Below are 21611 nucleotides of genomic sequence, written 5' to 3' on the forward strand. Positions count from 1 at the left end.
AAGGTTTCCAAGGGAGAAAGCACCTCGGTGGCAGCGGGGAGAGCAAAGCGGGTGAGTTCCTGCTCCCTTCTGCTTCCTTCGAGCTGCCGGGCTCTGGGCAAGGGTGGGAAGAGAAGCGTGAAACCTGCCCCTACCCCGGCCATTGCCCCCGTCCCGGGGCGCTTCTCGCCCCCTGGTCCAGCGCGGACTGCGGGGAGCGCAGGCAGAGCCGCATCCCTCCTGTCCTGTCCCATCGCATCCCTGCTCCCGCACTCGGACATTTCCAGACCAGTGCGAATTTGGAATTGCTCCTCCCCGCTTGAATATTCCCCCCCACACACCCCCTCCCGTCCCATCCTGCTTGGGGAAATTGCTTTGTTGGCTCTAAGGAAGCGGCTTCTTTCTGAATTTATTGCTAATAGGGTTTAATAGGTTTAATTGCATCAAACCTTTTATTTAAGCTAAGAGACACAAATAACTCCGGTGCTTCCTTCTTTAATCATGGCTAAGCCAGAGAATCAGAGTCACAGTCTGGTTTGGGCTGGAAAGGACCTAGAAGGTTACGGAACCCATAGAATAGTTTGTGTTGGAAGGAAGGGAGCTTCAAAGGTCAACTTCAACCGGATCAGGCCGCTCAGAACCACATCCAGCCTGGCCTTGAGTGTCCCCAGGATGGGACAATCCAGTTTCAAGTCCCTACGATGGACACCTTCCACTAGAGCAGGTTGCTCCAAGCCCCGTCCAACCTGGCCTTGAGCACTGCCGTGTCTTCCAGCCATGAGGCTGCCCTGTGGAGCTCAGGCATATTGCCCTGTATCCTGCGGGAAGGAGGTCCCTGGGGGCGAAGGGAACCAGCAACGCAGCGCAGGGTTGGAGCCTTGCGTGCGCAGCGTTCTGCAGCCTGTGCCTGGGGACACAGCCACAGCAGCTGCCTTCAGCAGACGATGCCACCCCACAGAGGTACCTGCAGGGTTTCCTCCTGTGTTTCCCTCGGAAAGGTGCTGGCAGTCCCCTGCGTGGCTGAGACCTTTTGTCACTGCCTGGTTTCTCTCTGTGAACCCTCCTTTGAGGGAGCAGGCGCTGCAGGCGGCTGCTTTCGGGGCAGCATGGAGGGGTTTGTGCCCATGCGCATCAATGCCTGTCAAGCTGTAACAGCGGCTGAAGCCGGGTACTCCACACATTGCTTCTGATGTGTGGAAGCTGGTCGGAAAGACTGTGGTTATCTGCAAGACAAAGGCATCTGCTGCAGCCCCTGCTCTTCCAAGGGCCCCTGGTCTCGGTGCCTCCACCAGCTCCATCAGGACCTACATGTCTCCAACAGCCTTTGCACCGGGTCAGATGCAGTGTCCGAGGGAGAAGGGTGGTTATCTCTAAAGGAGATTCCAGGAGTTATGGGTGTTTTTCTTGGCCATTCATGAGCTGGAAAAGATCAAATGATAAAGTGCTTCTGTTGTGAAAAGCCACTGGACAGAAATGGCGCTTCCTTGCTCACGGGATACTCCCCATGTGTATTCTGTATTTACTAGCATCTGTACGGAGCTTTTGGGCCAGCACGGCTCGGGGGGGGAGAAGGCAGCTTTTATTTTACAGTGTAATCCATGGCTCTAGAAAGCAGTCACGGGTACAAATCTGCCTGGTTCTCTGTTACCAAAGGGAGAGCTCAGGGCTGAGCATCTCCAAGGTGGAAATGATGCTGAGCTTGTGCTGCCGGCGCTAACACAGGCAGTGGGAGCTCAGCCGCCTCTCATGTCCCAGCTGCGACCGCAGAGCTGGCAGGCAGGGAGGGGATCTTCTTACTTGTAAATCGAGAGACACTGGAAGTCCAAGAGGGACAATAAACAAGGCCCGCACAGTGCCACGGGCCTGGTGTGAGCAGGACTAGAGCTGAACCCGCTGCACCTCCAAAGAGTGAGGCCAGCGAGCAGGCACCCACGCAGGGCATCACTGCACCGGGTGCAGGGGCTGGCGCCAGCCAGAGCACGCTTGTTCTAGAGGCTGACGGCGCTGGGGGGGTCTTTGCTCGATAGAGAAGAGGTGTCCCCAGCCCGGGCTCTGCACCCTCTTAGGTGGGAGGGTTTCTTTCTGCTTGGAAGGAGGTCACGGCCTTCGAAATGCAGCACAGCCCCACGAAGCAGTAGCCTACAGAGGGCTGGGGAGCACGCACCCCTCTGCACCTCCGGTTGCAGGAGGTGGAAATGGGTTAAAGCAGAAGGGTGTTGGGTGGCCCAAGGAACCAGTTTGGTGGCAGGAGATGCTCGCGCCACGTGGGACAAAAAGGCCACCTTAGCCAAACCCGGCTTGTCTGTGTCACACTGGTGATGCGGACGCTTATGGAAGCATCATCTGGTCCAGCTGGTGTGATGCTGAGCAGCTCTGGCCTCTCCTCTTGTGTCCCACTGGCCGGCTGCGCAGGGGTTTGGTCTCTCCACACTGACACCTCTTTGCACGCCCACCCAGCGGATACCTCTGCTGCTAAATCCACTCCTCTAGGAGAAGAATCTGCCTCCTGTCAGGGGCCGCTGAGCTCCATCTGCACGCAATGAAATTCCCAAGGGTAAAGTATAAAATCACACGATTTGCCCTCATTTTAAATGAGGTTTTTGGGCTTCTTCGTCCTCGCTCCCAGGCTGCGCCAGCCAACTGCACACCACATCTCATCTCCTCTGGTCACGCTTCTGCTTTCACTTGCCACAAGTGATCGCCTTCTCTGCTGTGCCCAAGCTCACGGCTGGGTGGCACGGATGGGGTTTGCAATGGGGAACGCACCAAGTGAGGCTCCTCGAGGGCTGCTTTTTCATTCCGGGCTTTATCCTTCTGGAGCAGCGCGATTCGGCTCCTGCTCAGTTCCTCCTCCGATGTCCCCAGCTCTTATCTCCCCGATCGAGTCCTTCACCCACCTTTGGCCAGATGCTCTTCGCTGCCTGGGGTCGCTGCTGATCGCCTTTGCCCCAAGCAAGTCACATTTTTGCCATTCCAACGGCACCGTTTTGCAAGGGCTCTGTCTGGGGGAGGAGACCGCAGAGGGGTTTTACAGCCCTGCTGTCTGAAGGCTCAGCAGTCGCTGTGCTGGGCCCTTCAAACCCTGTCACGGCAGCATCTCGACGTGGGATCAAGCAAATGTTCCCCTGGCACTTGGTGCTTCACACACGGCGTTTCGGATGCGCTTTACAGCCACAGCGTTGGAGAAAAGCACCCCACAATGCTAGAACGGGGAAACGCAGCACAAAGGCTGCAGAGCAGCCGGGGCTCCGCCATAGGAGTCACTGGAACAACTCCAGTCTCTATTTTGCTCTTGCAAGGTGGGGTTTCCATTGGCGTCTTCTCTAACACCACGCGCACCAAAGGCAAATGAACTTTTCTGATGCTAAAAGGGGGAGGAAAGGAGACAGGCCTGGACCGTTTGGGGAAGTAGAAGGCTGCTGTGTCTCTAAATGCGCTGGTTTTCCCAGTTAGATATCAGTGCAATCAATAACACAGACTTCTTCCTAGGGTCCCAAGTACCTTTTATTGTAACATGGCTTTTCGTATGCAGCCCAGACGAGTTCAAACTAACTTGCACTGTCAAAATGACAGCCAGCCCTGGCCAGTTTCGTCTGTGACGTTAATTCATTCTCAGATGTGGTCGTCCCACCTTGAAACCCCATAGGCAGGAAGCCCACGGCTCCACCGGTCAGCACATCTGGATGAGAGTTTTGAGCTTCCACCCTGCAAGAGTGACCCCAAAACCCACTGGAAGCGTGGAGGAGGGATCACTCATCTGCAGGCATTCAGGTCGCAAGGAGCGATGGAGAAGGATGTTTCCTGCCTGTCTCCTCTTAGGCAGAGCTGAAGGGTCAAATGGAGATGCTGTTAGCACGAGCCCAAGTGCCTGCCTGTGCCAGGCTCAGTTACAGCTGGAAAAGAGTGTTTGGAGGTCTGTTAGCACAACCAGAGGCATCTTGGGCAGCCTGTCCCTTCCTCCCCCCTTTCCCTCCGTCTGCTGCCTCACAAAGCAGTGACCTTTTCACATCTCTTATCTAGAAGCTTCAGTTTAAAGAGCTGCTGACGCCTCTTGGAAGCCACTGAAAAGCTCTCCTGAAACAGCTCTGCTGCTTCCTGCACCCTGGGTTCCTTTCCTCCCTCTTTCTCTTTCATGGCTTGGTGCATTTACATGAGAAAAGGTTGCTCCTCCACGGCTCCCCTCTTTGCCAGAGTCACAGCCTGGCTGACAGCATCGGCTGCTGCAGCGCAGCCACTCAGGTGGCATCTTCTCAAGTGGGCAGTGTAGAAGTGATGGGATGGGATGAGATGGGATGGAATGAGGTGGGATGAGATGGGATGGGATGGGATGAGATGAGATGGGATGGGATGAGATGAGATGAGATGAGATGAGATGGGATGAGATGGGATGGGATGGGATGAGATGGGATGAGATGGGATGAGATGAGATGAGATGAGATGAGATGAGATGGGATGAGATGGGATGAGATGAGATGGGATAGATGAGATGGGATGGGATGAGATGAGATGAGATGGGATGGGATGGGATGGGATGGGATGAGATGGGATAGATGAGATGGGATGGGATGAGATGAGATGAGATGGGATGGGATGGGATGGGATGGGATGGGATGAGATATGAGATGTCCCGCAGCAGGACAGACCCTGTGACTGAGGAAGGAGAAGCTGAGTGACGAACATGATGTGAGCATGATGGAATGACTGTGGATACAGGATAGCCCAGGCTCCTTCACTGCTGTCGATAGCCAGTTGATGACATGCAAAGGAAGGCCAACCACAGGCTCACTTTACTACAAGAGTGCAGACAGAAAACCAAGAGCAGTGCCCTATTCTGGGCAATTTCAGGATCCAGAGGAGTCCTGGATCCCATCAGTACACGAAAAGCACCGACACAGTGAGCCAAGTATAGCAGAGACCATCGAGCTGATCTCGGGAATCCCATGAAGGGACTTTGATTCCTCTGCAGGTTGTTTGTACCACTAGGAGCAAGGTACTGGGAGCACCGGTGCTGACCGCAGCGGAGGGGGAGCTGCTCACCAGGATAGCAGCAGAGCTGTGAGTCAAGCGCATTAATTGCTCCATACAACCATGCTAAACACTGGTGTACAGGATGTACACCATGGGAATATAGGCAGCCTAGGGCCAGGATTTCAGTAGCCAAGTTGGAATGATCGAGTAGAAACAGCCAAGATTCCAGAGGTTTTCCATCCCAGTTGCCTTTGGTACCTTCACTGGCCCGAGTCCAGACAGGTCTCCCCCATAGCTCCCTATTCAGACTGCAGTTTCACGTTTAAGGATGTGACTACAGCCCAGTCGTGTTATTTGGGGCCTGGTTGGACCCCAGCGATGCCAGGACACTGGCTCAGCACTCACCCAGAGCTTGCGCCACCAAAAGTGCCCGTGCAAAGCAGGGGGACGGAGGCATCAGCCTGGTTTGCACTCACTGTGTGCGTGGCCGTGCTCAGTGGTGGTCCCCACGGTTGATGTATTCACGTCCCGGAGGGGCTGCGGTGTGCATCCATCCTGTGCCTCTTGTGCCAATGCACTGATCGGAGCTCCTGGGGTGACCACGCTGTCACGTTTCGTGCCGGGCTTGTCCTTTTCCTTCTCTTTTTGATCACAGGAGCCCCTTGCAGAGCTGCTCAGGAAGCATGGACCAGGTGAAGCCAGAGCTGGGCACCCAGAGGAGGGCACTGAGGGCCTGCTGCTGGAAGGGAACCATTGCTGCTGCTCTGGTGGGCAGCGTCACAGCCCTGTACCTGGGCATCCTGCTGGGTGAGTGCGCAGCCACATTCGCTCTTCCAGTTTCGAGGCTCCAGGACCCCAACGGCCTGCACAGCTCAGTCCTCGCAGCGCAGGCCCTCAGAGCCTTCTGCTGAGGCCAAAATGCAGTCAGGTCCCCACAGGCTGCCCTTCATCCTCAGTGCCGCGTGACACCTCTGCTCTATTCCCCTCCTGCTCCACTGACCTGAACTGCCTCTATGCCAGGATGAAGCAGAGGATGAGGATGTGGATGTTGTCTACCCAGGCTTTAGTTCGACACCGTTTCCCACAGCGTATTTCAAGATGTGGTGCTCGGGGATGTGGGGTAGTGGTGGACCTGGCAGTGCTGGGTTACGTGATGACGTTAAAGGTCTTTTATCCAAGCTAAATCATTCCATGATTCTATTCTCTGATCTCCCCCGGTGACTCCCACATTTCCTGGCCCTGAACCTCACTGGAGGAACCTTTTGGAGAATCAGAGAATCACGGAATGGTTGGAAGGGACCTTAAAGCTCCTCCAGCTCCAACCCCTGCCCCAGGCAGGGACCCCTTCCACTGGAGCAGCTTGCTCCAAGCCCCTGTGTCCAACCTGGCCTTGAGCACTGCCAGGGATGGGGCATAGACGTTGGTCTCAGGCTGGAACAGAATCCACCATTTGCAAGCTCAAACGGGCTCTTTGCCAGGTTCTCCTGCTGCGGGGGAGCCCAGCGCAGCCATGGGGCACCCCCAAAGCGGGCAGCGGGGGTCAGGGACACTCAAGCTACTCAAAGTGGAGGGGGGGGGGGCTCTAAAGGACACGATGAGAGCCCCGCTCCAGAGCAGGCAGTGAGGGAAGCTGGGGCTCGCCAATGCCCCACACCCCCGCGGGTGCTCCGGGCCTGGGCCAGCCCCCTTCCCTCTCCGGCAGCCGCGCACCCCGCGGGGGAGACCAGCTTCGAGCACACGGTGGAGCTGGGCGGCATCGCCTTCAACAGTAGCCTGCAGACGGAGAGCTCGGAGTACTACCGGGTGCTGACGCCCGCTCTCGAGAGGCTGGTGAGTTCCCCCGGCCTCGCAGGAGAAGGCTCGGGAAGGACGGCGCTGGGTCCCCAGGGCCCGGCTTGGCAGCCTCGGGAAAAGGGCTCCGCATGGGCCAGACACAGGCACCGCTGCCGCCCGCAGGCAGGAGGAGAAGCTTCGGCTCCCTGAAACTGCCAGGCATCGTCCAGCCCCGTGTGCCAGGGCTCCTGTGCCCGGTACCTACGTGACCATCGCTCTTTGCTTTGCAGTTCCTGTCCAGTTTCCAGGAATCCCGCTTGGACGGGATGTGCACCGGCTGCACCATTCTGGGCTACAGGTGAGTGGAGGCAGCTCCCTGCAGGCTGGCAGCGCGTGGTCCAGCTCCCCCTCCACCCCATCCGTGTCCTTGTCCAAACCCAGCGCAGATCGAAACTGCTTCTTGGGCAAGGCTGGGTTTTCCAGGCTCACGCCCATGTGCCGGGCTCTTCCCTTTGGCAAGGCAGGCGGACAGGCAGAGGGAAACAGCTTTGTCCAAGCAAAGCTGCACTTTGGGCCATCGAGAACGTCGCAAACGACCATTTCAACCCGGCGAAACCCACGCCTTGACTTATTCAGACCCAGTTTTGCTTCCCTGCCCCTTGCCCTGGCCACGGAGCCAACGTTCCCGTTGATCCTCCCAGCAGGAACGGAAACTCCTCGTCCGTGGTTGTCCGGTTCCGCCTCCGCTTCGCTCCCCAGGACTCGCATCCCCTGAGCTCCACCGCGGAGGAGGAAGCCCTGCGGCGGGGGCTGGCGGCTGCCCTGCACAAGCAGGGGCTCTCCCTGGACGCCTATGGGACCATATCCTCGGCTTCTCTCACAGGTAGGGGCAGAGCAAGGTGCCAGCCCCAAAGGCACAACCAGAGCCCACGGCTCAGGCACGCGGGGCTCCAGCTCTGGATGTGCAGCTGAGGCAGCAGTGCCAGAGGCGGAGGCACCCAAGCAGGCCCATAGGAGATGCTCTCCCTGCCCCCCGAGTGCCCCCAGCCTCACAAGACAGCAGAAACAAGCCCGGACCTTGGTGCTTGTGGGCAGTCCCCAGGTCCCCTTCCAACACGGATCTGGTCCTGCAAGAGCAGCTTTGGGGGCCTGCAGCAACCACAGAGCCTGAAGCGTAAATTGCAGCTTCTTTGGCTTTGCTTTGGTGCCTGGGAAGAGCCTGAGGGATAAAAGCTGGAGCTGCCGGAGGCTGATTGCGGGCCATGGGCATTCCCTGGAGCTGCAGCAATGGTTCCTGCGCAGGGAGATGTTCCTCAGATTTGTGCCTGGAAAACGTGAGGTTCCTCCGCACCCCTGCAACCAGGGAGCGGATGCTCCATTCGGGGCCCTTGTGCAGCGCACATGGAGCGGGCAGGGGTACCCCTGCTTCGGGCATCGCCCCTGCTTCGGAGCCGGCTCCTGGGAATCCTCAGGAATCTCTCCCCGAAGCCGGGGCCATCCCAAAGCCTTGAGGGCTGCAGGGAGCTGCGGGAGGGACCGGGGCCAGGAGCTCACCGCTGGCTCTGGGGCAGGGGAAGCCATTGCCAGGCAGGAGATGAAGCAAAGCCTCTGCCAGCCCCTGACCCAGAGCTCCTGAGATACCCCCATGGAGCCCCCTTCCTCACTGAGCCCCATTCCTCAATGAGCCCCATTCCCCACTGAGCCCCATTCCCCACTGAGCCCCATTCCTCACTGAGCCCCATTCCCCACTGAGCCCCATTCCCCAGTGACCCCATTCCCCACTGAGCCTCATTCCCCACTGAGCCCCATTCCCCACTGAGCCCCATTCCTTCCACTTTGTCGCAGGTCCCAGCGAGGTTTCCCCCCGCAGACCCGCACTGAGATCAGGTAAGAGCCAGCAGCAGAGGAGCCGGTGCCTTGGCCCAGCCTCAGCTCCCGCCTGCTCCTGCTGCTCGCCTGCGGGTACAGCCGGGGTTTGTGCCCCGTCCTGTTCAGCCTGGGGAGGAGAAGGCTCCTGAAGGGGAGACCTGAGAGCAGCTCCAGTGCCTGAAGGGGCTGCAGGGAACCTGGAGAGGGGCTTGGGACAAGGGCCTGTAGGGACAGGCCAAGGGGAATGGCTTGAACCTGCCCGAGGGGAGACTGAGCTGAGCTCTTAGGCAGGAGCTCTTCCCTGTGAGGGTGCTGAGGCGCTGGCACAGGGTGCCCAGAGAAGCTGTGGCTGCCCCATCCCTGGCAGTGCTCAAGGCCAGGTTGGACACAGGGGCTTGGAGCAAGCTGCTCCAGTGGAAGGGGTCCCTGCCCGGGGCAGGGGTTGGGGCTGGATGGGCAGAGCGGGGCTCCTGGACGTGGGCCATTACCCACCACTGCAGACCTTGACGGCTGAAGCTCCACTGGGCTTGCGGCACTGAAGGGAGCCAAGGGCTCAGCACATGTTGTCAGGCCATGGCGATGTCTGCGTCAGGATGAGGGCAGCTGCAGCCTAGAAACACCTTGGTCCCCCCACAACTGCAAAGGGTCAGGACAAAGCCCATGTCCGGGGTGTGGGGGGGTAATGCTGGGTGAGCACCACACGCCCACGAGCTGCTGGGGGCACATCACAGGGCAAAGCTGGGCCTGCGGAACAAGGGGGTTCTCTGCAGAACTTCTCTAGAAGTCAGGGAGGACGCTGTGGTGGGCCAGGGCTCTGCAGCTCCTTTATCCAAGCCTGCAGGTTAACGTGTGCCATCCCTGGGCTATCCCTGTGCCATCCTTGTGCCATCCCTGTGCTATCTCTGTGCCGTCCCTGTGCCGTCCCCGTGCCATCCCCGTGCTATCCCTGTGCCATCCCCGTGCCACCCCTGTGCCACCCCTGTGCTATCTCTGTGCCACCCCTGTGCCATCCCTGTGCCATCCCCGTGCCACCCCTGTGCCATCCCCGTGCCACCCCTGTGCTATCCCTGTGCCATCCCTGTGCCGTCCCTGCCACCATCCATGCGCTGGGAGCCTGCCCGCAGCTGGAGCTGGTTTTCCCCCTCAGTCCCGAGAGCACTTTGCCGGGCGCAGCGCCCCAAGGCCCCGGCTCTCCCCGTCCCTTGCAGACTGCGGCAGCCGCCCGGCCATGCAGACCGCCGGCAGGATAGTCGGGGGCTCGGAGGCATCCAGAGGCGAGTTCCCGTGGCAAGTGAGCCTGCGGGAGAACAACGAGCACTTCTGCGGGGCCGCCATCCTCACGGAGAGGTGGCTCGTGTCCGCCGCCCACTGCTTCACCGAGTAAGCTCCAGCATCCCCAAAAGCCCCCCAGCTCCTGCCGCACCCCCGGGCCCGTTTCCTGCCCCTGCCCGCTGCCGCCGTGGGGCGCTGCTGCCCCGGCGGGGCTGGCTCGGGGGTCCTGCCTGTCCCTCTCTTGCAGGTTCCAGGACCCAGCCATGTGGGCAGCTTACACCGGCACCACCTCGCTCAGAGGCTCGGACAGCGGCGCCGTGAAGATGGGCATCGCACGGATCATCCCGCATCCCTCCTACAACGCTGACACGGCCGACTACGACGTGGCCGTGCTGGAGCTGAAGAGACCCGTGAGCTTCACCAAGTACATCCAGCCCGTGTGCCTGCCCGACGCTGGGCACCACTTCCCCACCAGCAAGAAGTGCCTGATCTCTGGCTGGGGCTACCTCAAGGAGGATTTCTGTGAGCAAAGTGGTGCTGCTGGGGTGGGAGCAGGGCAAGAGGCAGCAGGGAAGGGGCCTCGGGGCCATGCTGCAGGGCTGGGACAGGGTCTCCCTGCCCTGAGCTCATGGTCGCATCTTGCTCATGTAGTGGTGAAGCCTGAATACCTGCAGAAAGCAACAGTGGAGCTGCTGGACCAGACACTGTGCTCCAGCCTCTACAGCCATGCGCTCACCGACAGGATGCTGTGTGCCGGCTACCTGGAGGGGAAAATAGACTCCTGCCAGGTAAGCTTTGCCCGGGGAAGCCAGAGACCCCACGAGAGTCTCTTCCCTCCCAGTATGCACCAAGTAGCACTTCCAGGAGCAGGATCTGACCGAAGTGGTTACCCTAGGTTTTATGGAGGGCATCCTTGTGTTCTGGCGCCTCAAGGGCACAAGGCTTGATAGCCAGAGGCCAGCACAGGAGATGCTTCAGCATCAGTGGGTTGGAGGGAATAAGCGGAGGTGAGCTGGGGCACGCAGGGGTTCCGAGCATCCCTCACCCTCTGGCTTCTCGTGCAGGGTGACTCTGGTGGGCCCCTGGTGTGCCAAGAACCATCTGGCAAGTTCTTCCTGGCGGGAATCGTGAGCTGGGGCATTGGATGCGCTGAAGCCAGGCGGCCTGGGGTGTACACTCGTGTTACCAAGCTCAGGGACTGGATCTTGGATGCTGTTTCCGAGCTCCCCACCTCCATGGCCCGCACCCTCCCGCTAACCCACTCCAGCACCAACAGCAACGCACTCAGCCCTGAAGAGCTCAACTCCACCACGAGCAGAGCCATCCCCACCTCCGCACCAGCCCCAGCCGCCAGCAAGGCGGTGACTGCGCCGAGAGCACCAGGTAGGAGCGCCCAGCCTGGGGCAGGTCCAGCTCCTAACGCCAGGATCGCCCTTCTGCTGGGCTGAGCTCTGCCCTGGGAAGGTGCTGAGGCGCTGGCACAGGGTGCCCAGAGAAGCTGTGGCTGCCCCATCCCTGGCAGTGCTCAAGGCCAGGTTGGACACAGGGGCTTGGAGCAAGCTGCTCCAGTGGAAGGGGTCCCTGCCCGTGGCAGGGTTGGAGCTGGAGGAGCTTTAAGGTCCCTTCAACCCAACCCAGGCTGGGATTCCGTGATTCTATGGTTGTGCACAACCACCCGCAGGGACTGCCCTGTCCCTGCTCGGACTTCACTGCTTTGAGAGACCAAAAGTCTCCTTGTCTCCTGCTAGGAGCACTCACATCACTGCTTTGCCTTCTGTCCAGAGTGTGGGCAGCGACCGGGGTTCTCGAAACCCATCAAGATTGTGGGAGGAACCGATGCTTCCAGAGGAGAGGTGCCCTGGCAAGTCAGCCTCAAAGAGGACTCGAGGCACTTCTGTGGAGCCACCGTAATAGGGGACCGCTGGCTGCTCTCAGCAGCTCACTGCTTCAATGAGTAAGAGCCCATCCCCACGCTGCTGCTCCAGCTCGCCCGCCCATGGCCGTGGAGCCAAACCCACCACTGCCGCACTGGGGAAAACCAAGGACACCCGTTGGACATGAATAGTGGTTATAGCCAGAGATCCATAGGGAAAGGGGTTGGGATGAGGCAGAGAAAGGTTAAAGTAGCCTGGGCAGGGAGCAAGAACTACACAGCTAATGGGTGGAAAGGTGCCACAAGAGCAAGAGTTTCCTCAATAGAACCTTAAAGATTGGCTGTTCTATGTGGAATAGAGGGAAGATGGTCAGTTCAGTTCAATCCTGCGTAGCAAGAGCCCAAACTGGTAGCCTGGACAAAGAAATGTGTAGCAAGAGGATAATGCTTGTTTGAAGGCACAAAATGGGGGGGACAAGCTATGAAGCGTTTGAAGATGATCTGATGCTTTAAATAGCCTGGCAAGAAAGCAGCAAGGGAAAAGCAAGGCTGGCAAGTGTGAAGTGAGGCACGTAACAGAAAAGCAGTGCTTTGGGTGGTTATGGGTCTCCATCAGCTTTACCATTCCGAACAAGAGGTCAGAAATACTGTGGATATTGCCATGGGAACAGCAGTTCTGTGGGCAGTGGCCATCAGAGAGCAAGGGGATGCTAGAAATCACTAGAGAAACAACAGAGGGCACCAGTACATTGCTGGTAACCCAGCACGTACCCACTTCCCAAACATTTCATGCAGCACTGGGATAACACTGGGAAAAGGCTAACCCAAGGCACAAGGATGAGCTGGGTGCAGCATCCCTGACAAGCATGATGAAGTAGACCAGCCTAGACTTGGGAAAGGAGACAACAGGGAACTTGTGATCGGGACCATCGGGGCTGTAGTGACAGGACAAGGGGTAATGGGTTAAAACTTGAACAGGGGAGGTTAAGATTGGATCTAAGGAGGAAATTCTTTCCTGTGAGGGTGCTGAGGCACTGGAATGGGTTGCCCAGGGGGGTTGTGAGTGCTCCGTCCCTGGCAGTGTTCAAGGCCAGGTTGGATGAAGCCTTGGGTGGGATGGTTTAGTGTGAGGTGTCCCTGCCCATGGCAGGGGGGTTGGAACTGGATGACCTTGAGGTCCTTTCCAACCCGAACTGTTCTATGATTCTATGACCATCCAATTCCAAAAGGTACAAAGTGTTTGGGGAACGCTGAGTGTTCACCTGCTCTTCAGGAGCCATCCAGCGTGCGGCACCGGGAGCAGCTCTTCGGGCCTGCTCTGTGTGCTGAGCTCTGCTCTGCCAAGCAAGGTCTCAGACGCTGATCATTAGGAGCTGTCTGCAGTTGAAGTGTCAGAGTTCCTGCTGGGCACACACGTGTGTGCGTTTGCGTGCTTAGAATTCTGCATTCGCAGGACAAATCCAGAAGAGATCGAAGCCTACGTGGGGACAACATCGCTCAATGGAACAGAGGGAGGTGCGGTGAAAGTCAACGTCTCGAGAGTGATCCCACATCCCCTCTTCAACCCTATCATGCTGGACTTCGATGTGGCCGTCCTCGAGCTGGCAAGGCCTCTTGTCTTCAACAAACACATCCAGCCCCTGTGCCTCCCGCTCGCTGCGCAGGAGTTTGCTGCTGGCCAGCAGTGCGTCATTTCTGGATGGGGTAACCTCCAAGAAGGGAATGGTGAGCAGCGATCCATCACCAGCCGAGCCGCTTGCGAGCAGTGCCAGCCTCAGCAGCAAAGCCTGGGCAATCCAGAGGCCACCCAGGACAGGGGACAGGAATAGGGATGCAAGGATAAGGGCCCACAGAGCACTACCTTAACCCACAGTTATTCAGGAGCCAGCAGCAAAGGAAACAGAGAGAGCAGCTTGGCAGGGACCAGGCTGGGCTCCTCTCAGCAGTTAAGCAAGAGTGGGGCACTGCCTTAGGGCCCTGCTGTAGCCCTGCCAGGACCCTGTGCTGTCCTCAGCACCCACACTCAGTTGCAAAGATGCTCCACGCAATCAGAAAAGCAAAGATCCCACTGTAAGGAGAGGGTTTAGCACGTGAGCTACCAAAGAAGCCCAACTGTCCCTCCAATACTTAACCAGGAGCCCACAAGCTGTGGAGACAATAGAAACGTGCTGCCTGTGTGCAGTATCCTTTGCACAGGTAGGAAAGTGCATCCTGGTGACACCGCAAGCTGGGAAGCCAGGAGCATCAGGATGCTGGGAGGAACTCTTCATTAGGGACTGCAGTGATAGGGCAGGGGTAACGGGTTCAAACTGAAACAGGGGAAGTTTAGATTGGATCTAAGGAGGAAGTTCCCTACTGTGAGGGTGCTGAGGCACTGGAATGGGTTGCCCAGGGAGGTTGTGAGTGCTCCATCCCTGGCAGTGTTCAAGGCCAGGCTGGGAAGGGCCTTGGGTGACCTGGTTTAGTGTGAGGTGTCCCTGCCCATGGCAGGGGGTTGGAACTGGACGGTCTTAATGCCCTTTCCAACCCAAACCATTCTGATTCTATGACTGCTGAGAGCTGATGTAGGACTATGGGTTTAGGGACCGCTTTCCTCAAATCCGGGCTGGGTCAGTCTAAAAGCCATGAGTTCCCTCTTCCCTCTGCTCCACTCTAATGCTGTGGTTTCCATGCAGCCACCAAGCCCGAGGTCCTGCAGAGAGCCTCTGTGGGCATCATAGACCAGAAAACCTGTGACTTCCTCTACAACTTCTCCCTCACTGAGCGAATGATCTGCGCTGGCTTCCTGGAGGGGAAGGTAGACTCGTGCCAGGTAAGAGGCTGGGATTTGTCTCTACTCTTCCACGGCTGGTTCCAGAAAGCTGGGCTAACTCCCAGCCTCAGCACGTCCTTGGAAGTATTAACTCAGGTGCTGTAATCCATGTGTCCCTTAGCTCAAAGGCCCCAGCCCATGGCCTTGGAGCTTTAGAAGAGTAAATTAAGCCCCATCGAGCTGAGCAACATCTCACTGCGCTGGGTGAAGTCTGGATGCAGCACAGCCCCTGTGGCATCTCACTGCAGTCTGGATGCAGCACAGCCCCTGCGGCATCTCACTGCAGTCTGGATGCAGCACAGCCCCTGCGGCATCTCACTGCAGTCTGGATGCAGCACAGCCCCTGTGGCATCTCACTGCAGTCTGGATGCAGCACAGCCCCTGTGGCAGCGAGGCAGTGGTAGTTGGTGGTGGCCGTCCTGCACTGGTGGAAAGGTGCTGTCAGGAGCTACCGATGTCACTTGTAGCCATGCAGCCACTGATCCCACATCCAGCCTCTGCACGCTCACGTCTCGCACCCACGCTGCAGACCTGCAGGGCTGGAGAAAGAGGAGTTAGCCAAGTCCTCCCAGTGTGGCTGGGCAGCAGCTCCCACATTGACCTGTATTAGGGAGATCAGATTGAGCAGCCATTGCCTTGCTGCTTCTTCCCCAGGGAGATTCAGGAGGACCCTTGGCCTGTGAGGTGACCCCAGGAACGTTTTACCTGGCTGGCATCGTGAGCTGGGGCATTGGCTGTGCCCAGGCTATGAAACCTGGTGTGTACTCCAGAGTTACCAAGCTCCAGGACTGGATCCTGGGCACCATCTCACACTTGCCCAGTCCCGGCCCAGGCAGCCCTTCCAGTTCAGCTCCTGCAGCCATTCTCACCCGCCAGCCCAGCCCAGCATCTGCAGGTCCAGACAACAGAACCACGCTGGGGGTGAGGACAACCACAGGCATGAAAGAAACCTCCCCAGCGCTGGAAACCAGCGAGGCTGCCGAGCCCACCCGAACCCCAGGTAAACCTGATTCATTGCCGTGCCGGGACGAGACCTCCAGCCCCAGCACAGCGGGTACTGAGCAGGCTACGGGTTATTGCCTTCCAGTGGTGCCTTGTACCAGCCTCACCTTCAAGTGCTCCAGCAAGGTCTGTATTGGAAAGGAAAACCCTGAATGTGATGGCATCGTGGACTGCAGCAATGGCTTCGATGAGAGCAACTGTGGTGAGCACAACTGCTGCCCAGCCTCATTTTACACTGCCCAACTCACCCGCTTCACACGGGTCTTGGGCCTCATGTTTTATGCTGGGTACCTGCCCCAGCCCCTTCTTGCTCTGCCAAAGCCTGTAACAAGGTGAAGATGGATGAGCAGAGATCAAATTCCATGCCAGAAAATGTGGCATCTTCCCCTCTGTTAGAACCACCCGACCCATTCCCCAGCACTCAGGCCTTCTAGCCAGTAAGGACAAGCTGGCAAGCCAGCTCTGCTCAGTGTGGCAGTCCAGAAGATGTCCTGTCATCCCCAGAACTGTTCCTTGTTGCCAAACCACACCATGTCTACCAAGCCTTCCCTCAGATGGGTGCCCTACGGATGTCTCCCCCGGAGGCGGCCCCATGGCACGGGGAATGGAAGGAGGGTTAGCTACCCCCTTCACTTCCTGGTGTTTAAAACCATAGTGCCTCTTCCTCTGTCCCAGATTGCGGCTCCACAACTGCTCTGGCCTTCAGCAAGATCGTGGGCGGCAGCACCGCGGCGCGAGGAGAATGGCCCTGGCAAGTGAGCCTCTGGCTGCGGCGGAAGGAGCACAAGTGCGGGGCTGTGCTCATTGCCGACCGGTGGCTGCTCTCTGCAGCTCACTGCTTTGATATGTAAGTCAGAGATGGGCTGGGGAAGCCAACTCCCACAAACCCTCCTGCCCTCCCCGTTCCTTGCATCCAGCACCGTGGCTGCGGTGCTGTGCCCCACTGGAAGCACACGCTATCGCAGATGTGCCTCTATGGGTAAGTGTGAAGAGGAAGGAATCAGAAAACCACAGAACGGTTTGGGTTGGAAGGGACCTTCAAGCTCCCTCCGTTCCAACCTTCCACTGGAGCAGCTTGCTCCAAGGCCCATCCAACCTGGCCTTGAACACTGCCAGGGATGGGGCAGTGCAGCCCCACAAGTGGAGGAACAGCCCTCCTTGTAAGGCCATGCTCCTAACAGCCAGGTTTGCTGTCTTTCTGCAGTTACAGTGATCCCAAAATGTGGGTGGCCTTTCTAGGAACCCCAATCCTGAATGGCGCTGATGGCAAAATGGAGAAAATATTCCGTATCTACAAGCACCCTTTCTACAACGTCTACAGCCTGGACTACGACGTGGCCCTGCTAGAGCTGAGCGCGCCCGTCAGGTTCAGCAGCACCATCAAACCCATCTGTCTCCCCCACAATTCCCACATCTTCCACGAAGGAGCCAGATGCTTCATCACAGGCTGGGGCTCCACGAAGGAAGGAGGTACTGGTTGAGGTTCCCTCACATCCATGCCACCCTGTGAGCCCAAACATCCCCATTCCCACTCCAGCGTCCCAAGCACTCCCCCACCCAGGGACACCAACCTGGGCCAAGCCTGGTGTCACCCCAGTTTCCTCCCCATGTGCATTTTACTCCTCCACCTGGTTACACCTCTGCCCTCCTGCAGCCTTCCCAAGCTTTCTACACACCAGCCACAGTGCTCCCCATCCCTGCGGCAGCGGCTCCTGCAGTACAAGAGCCACCCCGGTACCATTTCTACCTGGTCAATGAGCTGCCTGACAAACCACACCAAAGGGACCTTCCAGGGCTGGCTCTGCCGGGAAGGACGAGGCCCGATTCACTTCCCCTGTTAGGTCTCTCCCCTTGGCAAGCAGGCACGGCCGCAGAGCCCCCCCTCCACGTCCTCCTCCCATGCTCTGCACCAAGCTAAGAGCTCGATTTACCTCCTCCAGGTCTCATGGCGAAGCACCTGCAAAAAGCAGCAGTGAACGTGATCGGAGACCAGGCCTGCAAGAAGTTCTACCCGGTGCAGATCAGCAGCAGGATGCTGTGCGCCGGCTTCCCGCAGGGCTCCGTCGACAGCTGCTCGGTGAGTGTGAGAACAGCAAACACCGGGGCTGGGACAGAGCAAAGTCCAACCCCGGGCTGTATTCCCTGAGGAGAGCCGTGCCCTGCCTCCCCCGGCTCAGCTCTCTGCGCATCCATCCCCACTGGCACTCGCAATCACCCAGGTCCCTCATTCTGCCTGTCCCACCAACCTAGGACAGGTCAGGGAACGAGGCACAGAGGTAATGCCAAGCCAGAGACCACAGGAACACCACGGAGCCCATTGCACGGCCTTCTTTGTGCCTCCCAACACTTTTCCATGTTCCAAACCCTAACCTCACGCAAGCAAATCACTGAGGAGCCCTCCAGCTTGGAAGCAGGCTCCGGGGGAGGTGGGGAACAGGACAGCAAATGCTCCTATGTCCCAGGGAGGGGGAACACCTCAGATGGGGAGGGCTGGGCTGCTGCTTTGGCTTGATCCAGGTCCCTTTTCCTCTTTCTGCAGGGCGATGCAGGCGGGCCCCTGGCTTGTAAAGAACCCTCCGGGAAGTGGTTTCTAGCAGGAATCACCAGCTGGGGCTATGGCTGTGCCAGGCCATACTTCCCTGGGGTCTACACCAAAGTCACGGCTGTGCAGGGCTGGATTGCGCAGAACCTCAAGCTCTGAAGCTGCGTTTCACCACTCAGGGAAGAAGACAAATGAGAAGAGTCATTGTCAGACGATGCACTAACCCCTCAGCTACTGTACACTGGTTCTGTTCCTGCAAAGGAGTGATGATGGCCAAGCAAATGCCAGGGTTGTGTGACCCACAGCGACCATGACACCAGGGCATTTGATAAGTGCTTTGCATAGAAAGGTACAAATCTAGACGTTGTCTATAAATAAAGGAGGCCTGTCCATCTTAAGACCTGGCCAAATATCCCATGCATTAAAACGTGGCCTTTCTAGTGGAAGGGGTGACTGAAACATCTCCTGCCTAAGAGCTCATCTCAGTCTCCCCTTGGGCAGGTTAAAGCCATTCCCCTTGGCCTGTCCCTACAGGCCCTTGTCCAAAGCCCCTCTCCAGCTTTCTTCTAGGCGCCCTTTAGGTACCAGAAGGCTGCTACATCTCCGTACAGCTTCTACGTCTCCTCATAGATCCAACCACCAAAACTGAACAGCAGCTTCTATCCCAAACCCCTTCCTAATCTTTAGCACTCAAACTCTGCATCTAGCTACAGCAACAGGTTCCTTCTTTCCCAACCCAAATCCACCACTTCCCCAGCTAGAACACTAGCAAGGTGGCAGCCCTGGCTTCCAGGCACAGCTCAGCTCAAGATGGGTTCAAACCCATGGCTCAAACACCGTGGGATGCTCTGATCAATGAAACAGCACTGCTGTACAGGCGGTACCATGAAACTCAGAGCCAGGAAGAAAAGTAACAAGGCCTCTAAGCAAACCTGGCTGGAAAGCACTTCATTTTCCAGCAGTCATTCTATCCAGACTGGATGGCAAACTCCAGTTTCAATCCAAATACCCAGTTACCCCCTAATGGCTCACCTTGTGTGAGAACGCTTTAGTCCCTTCACAGAAGCCACCAACCACACTGACCCACGTCCTGCTGCAGAAGCCACCAACCACGCTGACCCACGTCCTGCTGCAGAAGCGCTTCTCCCTCAGAAACCTGAGAGCTTTACCTAAGAGGTAGGCTCCCAGATGGAAGGAACCTTCTGTGCCAAAGGCAAACCAGAGGTTACAAAACATCACAGCCACACAACAGGTTTTATTGTAGAATGAGCTCAACCCAAGGACTTCCCAACCCTTCCCATCCCCAGCTGTACTTGTACAAGTATTGGCAAGGCTGTGCTGCAAGCACCCCTGCTCCCCAACACACTGCTTGAGCTGAGTCAAAGCCTACGAGCCCAAAAGTGAGCCCCAAACCTGCCAAATACAAGGGAATAAGGAGCCAAGCCTCACAGCTGATGGGAAGGGCCTGGGTTAACCGTGTGGTGGCTGGGTCCATGCTTGCTTCCTGGGCAAGGGCTTGGTGCTCCTTGTCCATAGGATGCTCCTTGCCTCTTGCAGCCCTTCCGGCAGGGATTTACCCACTGCTCCATGGCCAGTCTGGAACCAAGCAGCTCACGTGGCTCTCGAGGCTGGAAAAGTCCCTCGCTCCCGGGGCTGGTTGCTAACAAAAGCCAATGGATGCAGAAGGCTCGGGGAGGGTTTATTGCTCCGCCACGCTCGGGGCTGGGAAGGCAGCAGGATTCCACCCCCAGCCACCTGGCCTGGCCGCCCGTCCCGTGCCCGCATGGTCCGGCCCTGCGCCAGGAGCGGCGGCTCTTCACATGTTGGCTCTCTCCCGCTGCAGCCGAGAGTTGTAGGCTCGGGAAACCGTGTTCCAGGCGTCCATGTACCGGTCCATGCACATGGCGATGCACTTCTGCGGGACACGGGGCCCTCAGCGCCTGCCCCGGGGCTCGGCCCCGCGGACCCCGCTGCCCCCGGCCCCGAGCGCGCTCACCTGCTCCGAGTTGTCCAGGGCTCCGCCGGGCTTCCCGATGCACTTCCGAAAGCACTTGTCCGTCATGCGCTGCGGAGAGCGGCCGTGAGCGGCCGGGGGCAGAACCGGGCCGGGGGAAGAGCCGGGACAGGGGCAGAACCGGGCAGGGGGCCGGGGTAAGAACCGGGCCGGGGGCAGAACCGGGCCGGGGGAAGAACCGGGCCGGGGGCAGAACCGAGACAGGGGCCGGGGTCAGAACCGGGCCGGGGGCAGAACCGGGCCAGGGGCCGGGGGAAGAACCGGGACAGGGGCCACGGGCCCCGGCCGAGCCCAACCGGATCGCGCCGGCAGCACCGACCGCGATCGCGTTCTCCCTGCTCGCACTGCAGCAGGGCCGGGCCGGGCCCGCCCCGAGCCCCAGGGGACACCCTCCCTGCCCGGCTCCGAGCAGGGCCGGGCCCGGGGCACCCCCGCCCGCCCCCCCTGGCCCCTGCTGACCTGCAAGAGCTCCTGAGCGTTGGCCACGGCGATTTGCACCTTCACCTGCTCCATGATGAGCCCCGGGTCCAGCTTCCCCCCCCCGCCGCCAGCCCCGGAGCTGAAGTCGGAGCCGAAGTCGGAGCCGAAGCCGCTCTCCATGGCGCGGGGTCGGCGCGGGCCGCACGCTGCCGGCGAAATGGCGGCGCGGAGGGACTACGGCTCCCGGCGTGCACCGCGGCGGCGCCGGTCTCCCTCCGCCCGGCGGAGGTGAAGCGGCCCCGGGGGAGCTCTGCGGCCGGGGGGGGGAGGCCCGAAGGGGGGAAGCGGGGCCGCGGCGCTGGTTGCGGGCAGGGTTCGGGGCCTGAACCGTCACAGGCGTGCGGCCCGCAGGGATTGCGCCACGAGAGCGCGCTGAGGGACGAGGTAGAAGCAAATCGGAGCCAAGACCGCCACAGGGCAAATGTGATGAGGGGGCAGGAGGGGCTGCGTGAGAGGAAGAGCGGGGCAGGACCGCAGAGCTGGAGCCGCAACCGGGCTCATCTTCAGCAGCTGCAGCCCGTTGCGGAGCACGTTGTCCATCCCTGCACCGCGCAGCGCTTCTGTCCATTGCCCAGAGCAGGGAATGGGTTGGAGTGGAAGAGACCTTAAAGCTCCTCCAGCTCCAGCCACGGACAGGGACCCCTTCCACTGGAGCAGCTCCAAGCCCCTGTGTCCAACCTGGCCTTGAGCACTGCCAGGGATGGGGCAGCCACAGCTTCTCTGGGCACCCTGTGCCAGCGCCTCAGCACCCTCACAGGGAAGAGCTTCTGCCTAAGAGCTCAGCTCAGGCTCCCCTCGGGCAGGTTCAAGCCATTCCCCTTGGCCTGTCCCTACAGGCCCTTGTCCCAAGCCCCTCTCCAGGTTCCCTGCAGCCCCTTCAGGCACTGGAGCTGCTCTCAGGTCTCCCCTTCAGGAGCCTTCTCCAGGCTGACCCTGCTGCTCACGCCCTGGGAGGGTTCTGATCTCTTTTAGGAGTGCAGATCACCCATTGTCCCATCCATCTGCACACCGAAGGTCCCCTCCCTTA

General features: G+C 59.0%; 2 protein-coding genes across 5 annotated transcripts; one reads left to right on the top strand and one right to left on the bottom strand.

Annotated features, from left to right (window-relative positions):
- TMPRSS9 (transmembrane serine protease 9) lies at positions 1-18517 on the top strand. Of its 4 annotated transcripts, none has more exons than XM_065699912.1 (20): positions 2498-2533; positions 4946-5034; positions 5603-5754; positions 6650-6777; positions 7011-7078; positions 7422-7603; positions 8566-8607; positions 9798-9969; positions 10109-10383; positions 10513-10649; positions 10926-11244; positions 11644-11815; positions 13188-13459; positions 14410-14546; positions 15201-15546; positions 15634-15750; positions 16224-16395; positions 16753-17018; positions 17489-17625; positions 18088-18517. In XM_065699912.1, exons 1-20 carry the CDS (start codon positions 2519-2521, stop codon positions 18247-18249), a joined length of 3360 nt encoding a protein of 1119 aa, XP_065555984.1. In that variant the 5' UTR covers positions 2498-2518; the 3' UTR covers positions 18250-18517. The 4 variants fall into 4 exon arrangements, with proteins under 4 accessions (XP_065555987.1, XP_065555984.1, XP_065555985.1 ...); XM_065699913.1 differs by having other exon boundaries at positions 7425-7603; XM_065699915.1 differs by lacking the exons at positions 2498-2533; positions 4946-5034 and adding an exon at positions 1-51.
- Positions 18518-19768: 1251 nt separating this feature from the next.
- On the bottom strand, positions 19769-20779 carry TIMM13 (translocase of inner mitochondrial membrane 13). Its single transcript, XM_065699704.1, has 3 exons — positions 20564-20779; positions 20087-20155; positions 19769-20005 (listed from the first exon to the last, which is right to left on the bottom strand). The coding sequence occupies exons 1-3, from the start codon at positions 20702-20704 to the stop codon at positions 19907-19909; spliced, it is 309 nt and encodes a 102-aa protein (XP_065555776.1). The 5' UTR covers positions 20705-20779; the 3' UTR covers positions 19769-19906.
- Positions 20780-21611: the final 832 nt, after the last annotated feature.

Source organism: Lathamus discolor, chromosome 21, assembly GCF_037157495.1.
Source record: "Lathamus discolor isolate bLatDis1 chromosome 21, bLatDis1.hap1, whole genome shotgun sequence".
Classification (NCBI taxonomy): Eukaryota; Metazoa; Chordata; class Aves; order Psittaciformes; family Psittacidae; genus Lathamus; species Lathamus discolor.

What these genes read in the sequence shown, in the direction of transcription:
- TMPRSS9 (XM_065699912.1), top strand. An exon ending in CGCCCGCTCTCGAGAGGCTG is followed by an intron (nt 6,778 to 7,010) that starts GTGAGTTCCCCC and finishes TTTGCTTTGCAG; the next exon opens with TTCCTGTCCAGTTTCCAGGA. An exon ending in TGCACCATTCTGGGCTACAG is followed by an intron (nt 7,079 to 7,421) that starts GTGAGTGGAGGC and finishes TGATCCTCCCAG; the next exon opens with CAGGAACGGAAACTCCTCGT.
- TIMM13 (XM_065699704.1), bottom strand. Translation starts at nt 20,704, where the DNA reads ATGGAGAGCGGCTTCGGCTCCGACTTCGGCTCCGACTTCAGCTCCGGG. An exon ending in ACGCTCAGGAGCTCTTGCAG is followed by an intron (nt 20,156 to 20,563) that starts GTCAGCAGGGGC and finishes CGCTCTCCGCAG; the next exon opens with CGCATGACGGACAAGTGCTT. An exon ending in CCCTGGACAACTCGGAGCAG is followed by an intron (nt 20,006 to 20,086) that starts GTGAGCGCGCTC and finishes CGTGTCCCGCAG; the next exon opens with AAGTGCATCGCCATGTGCAT.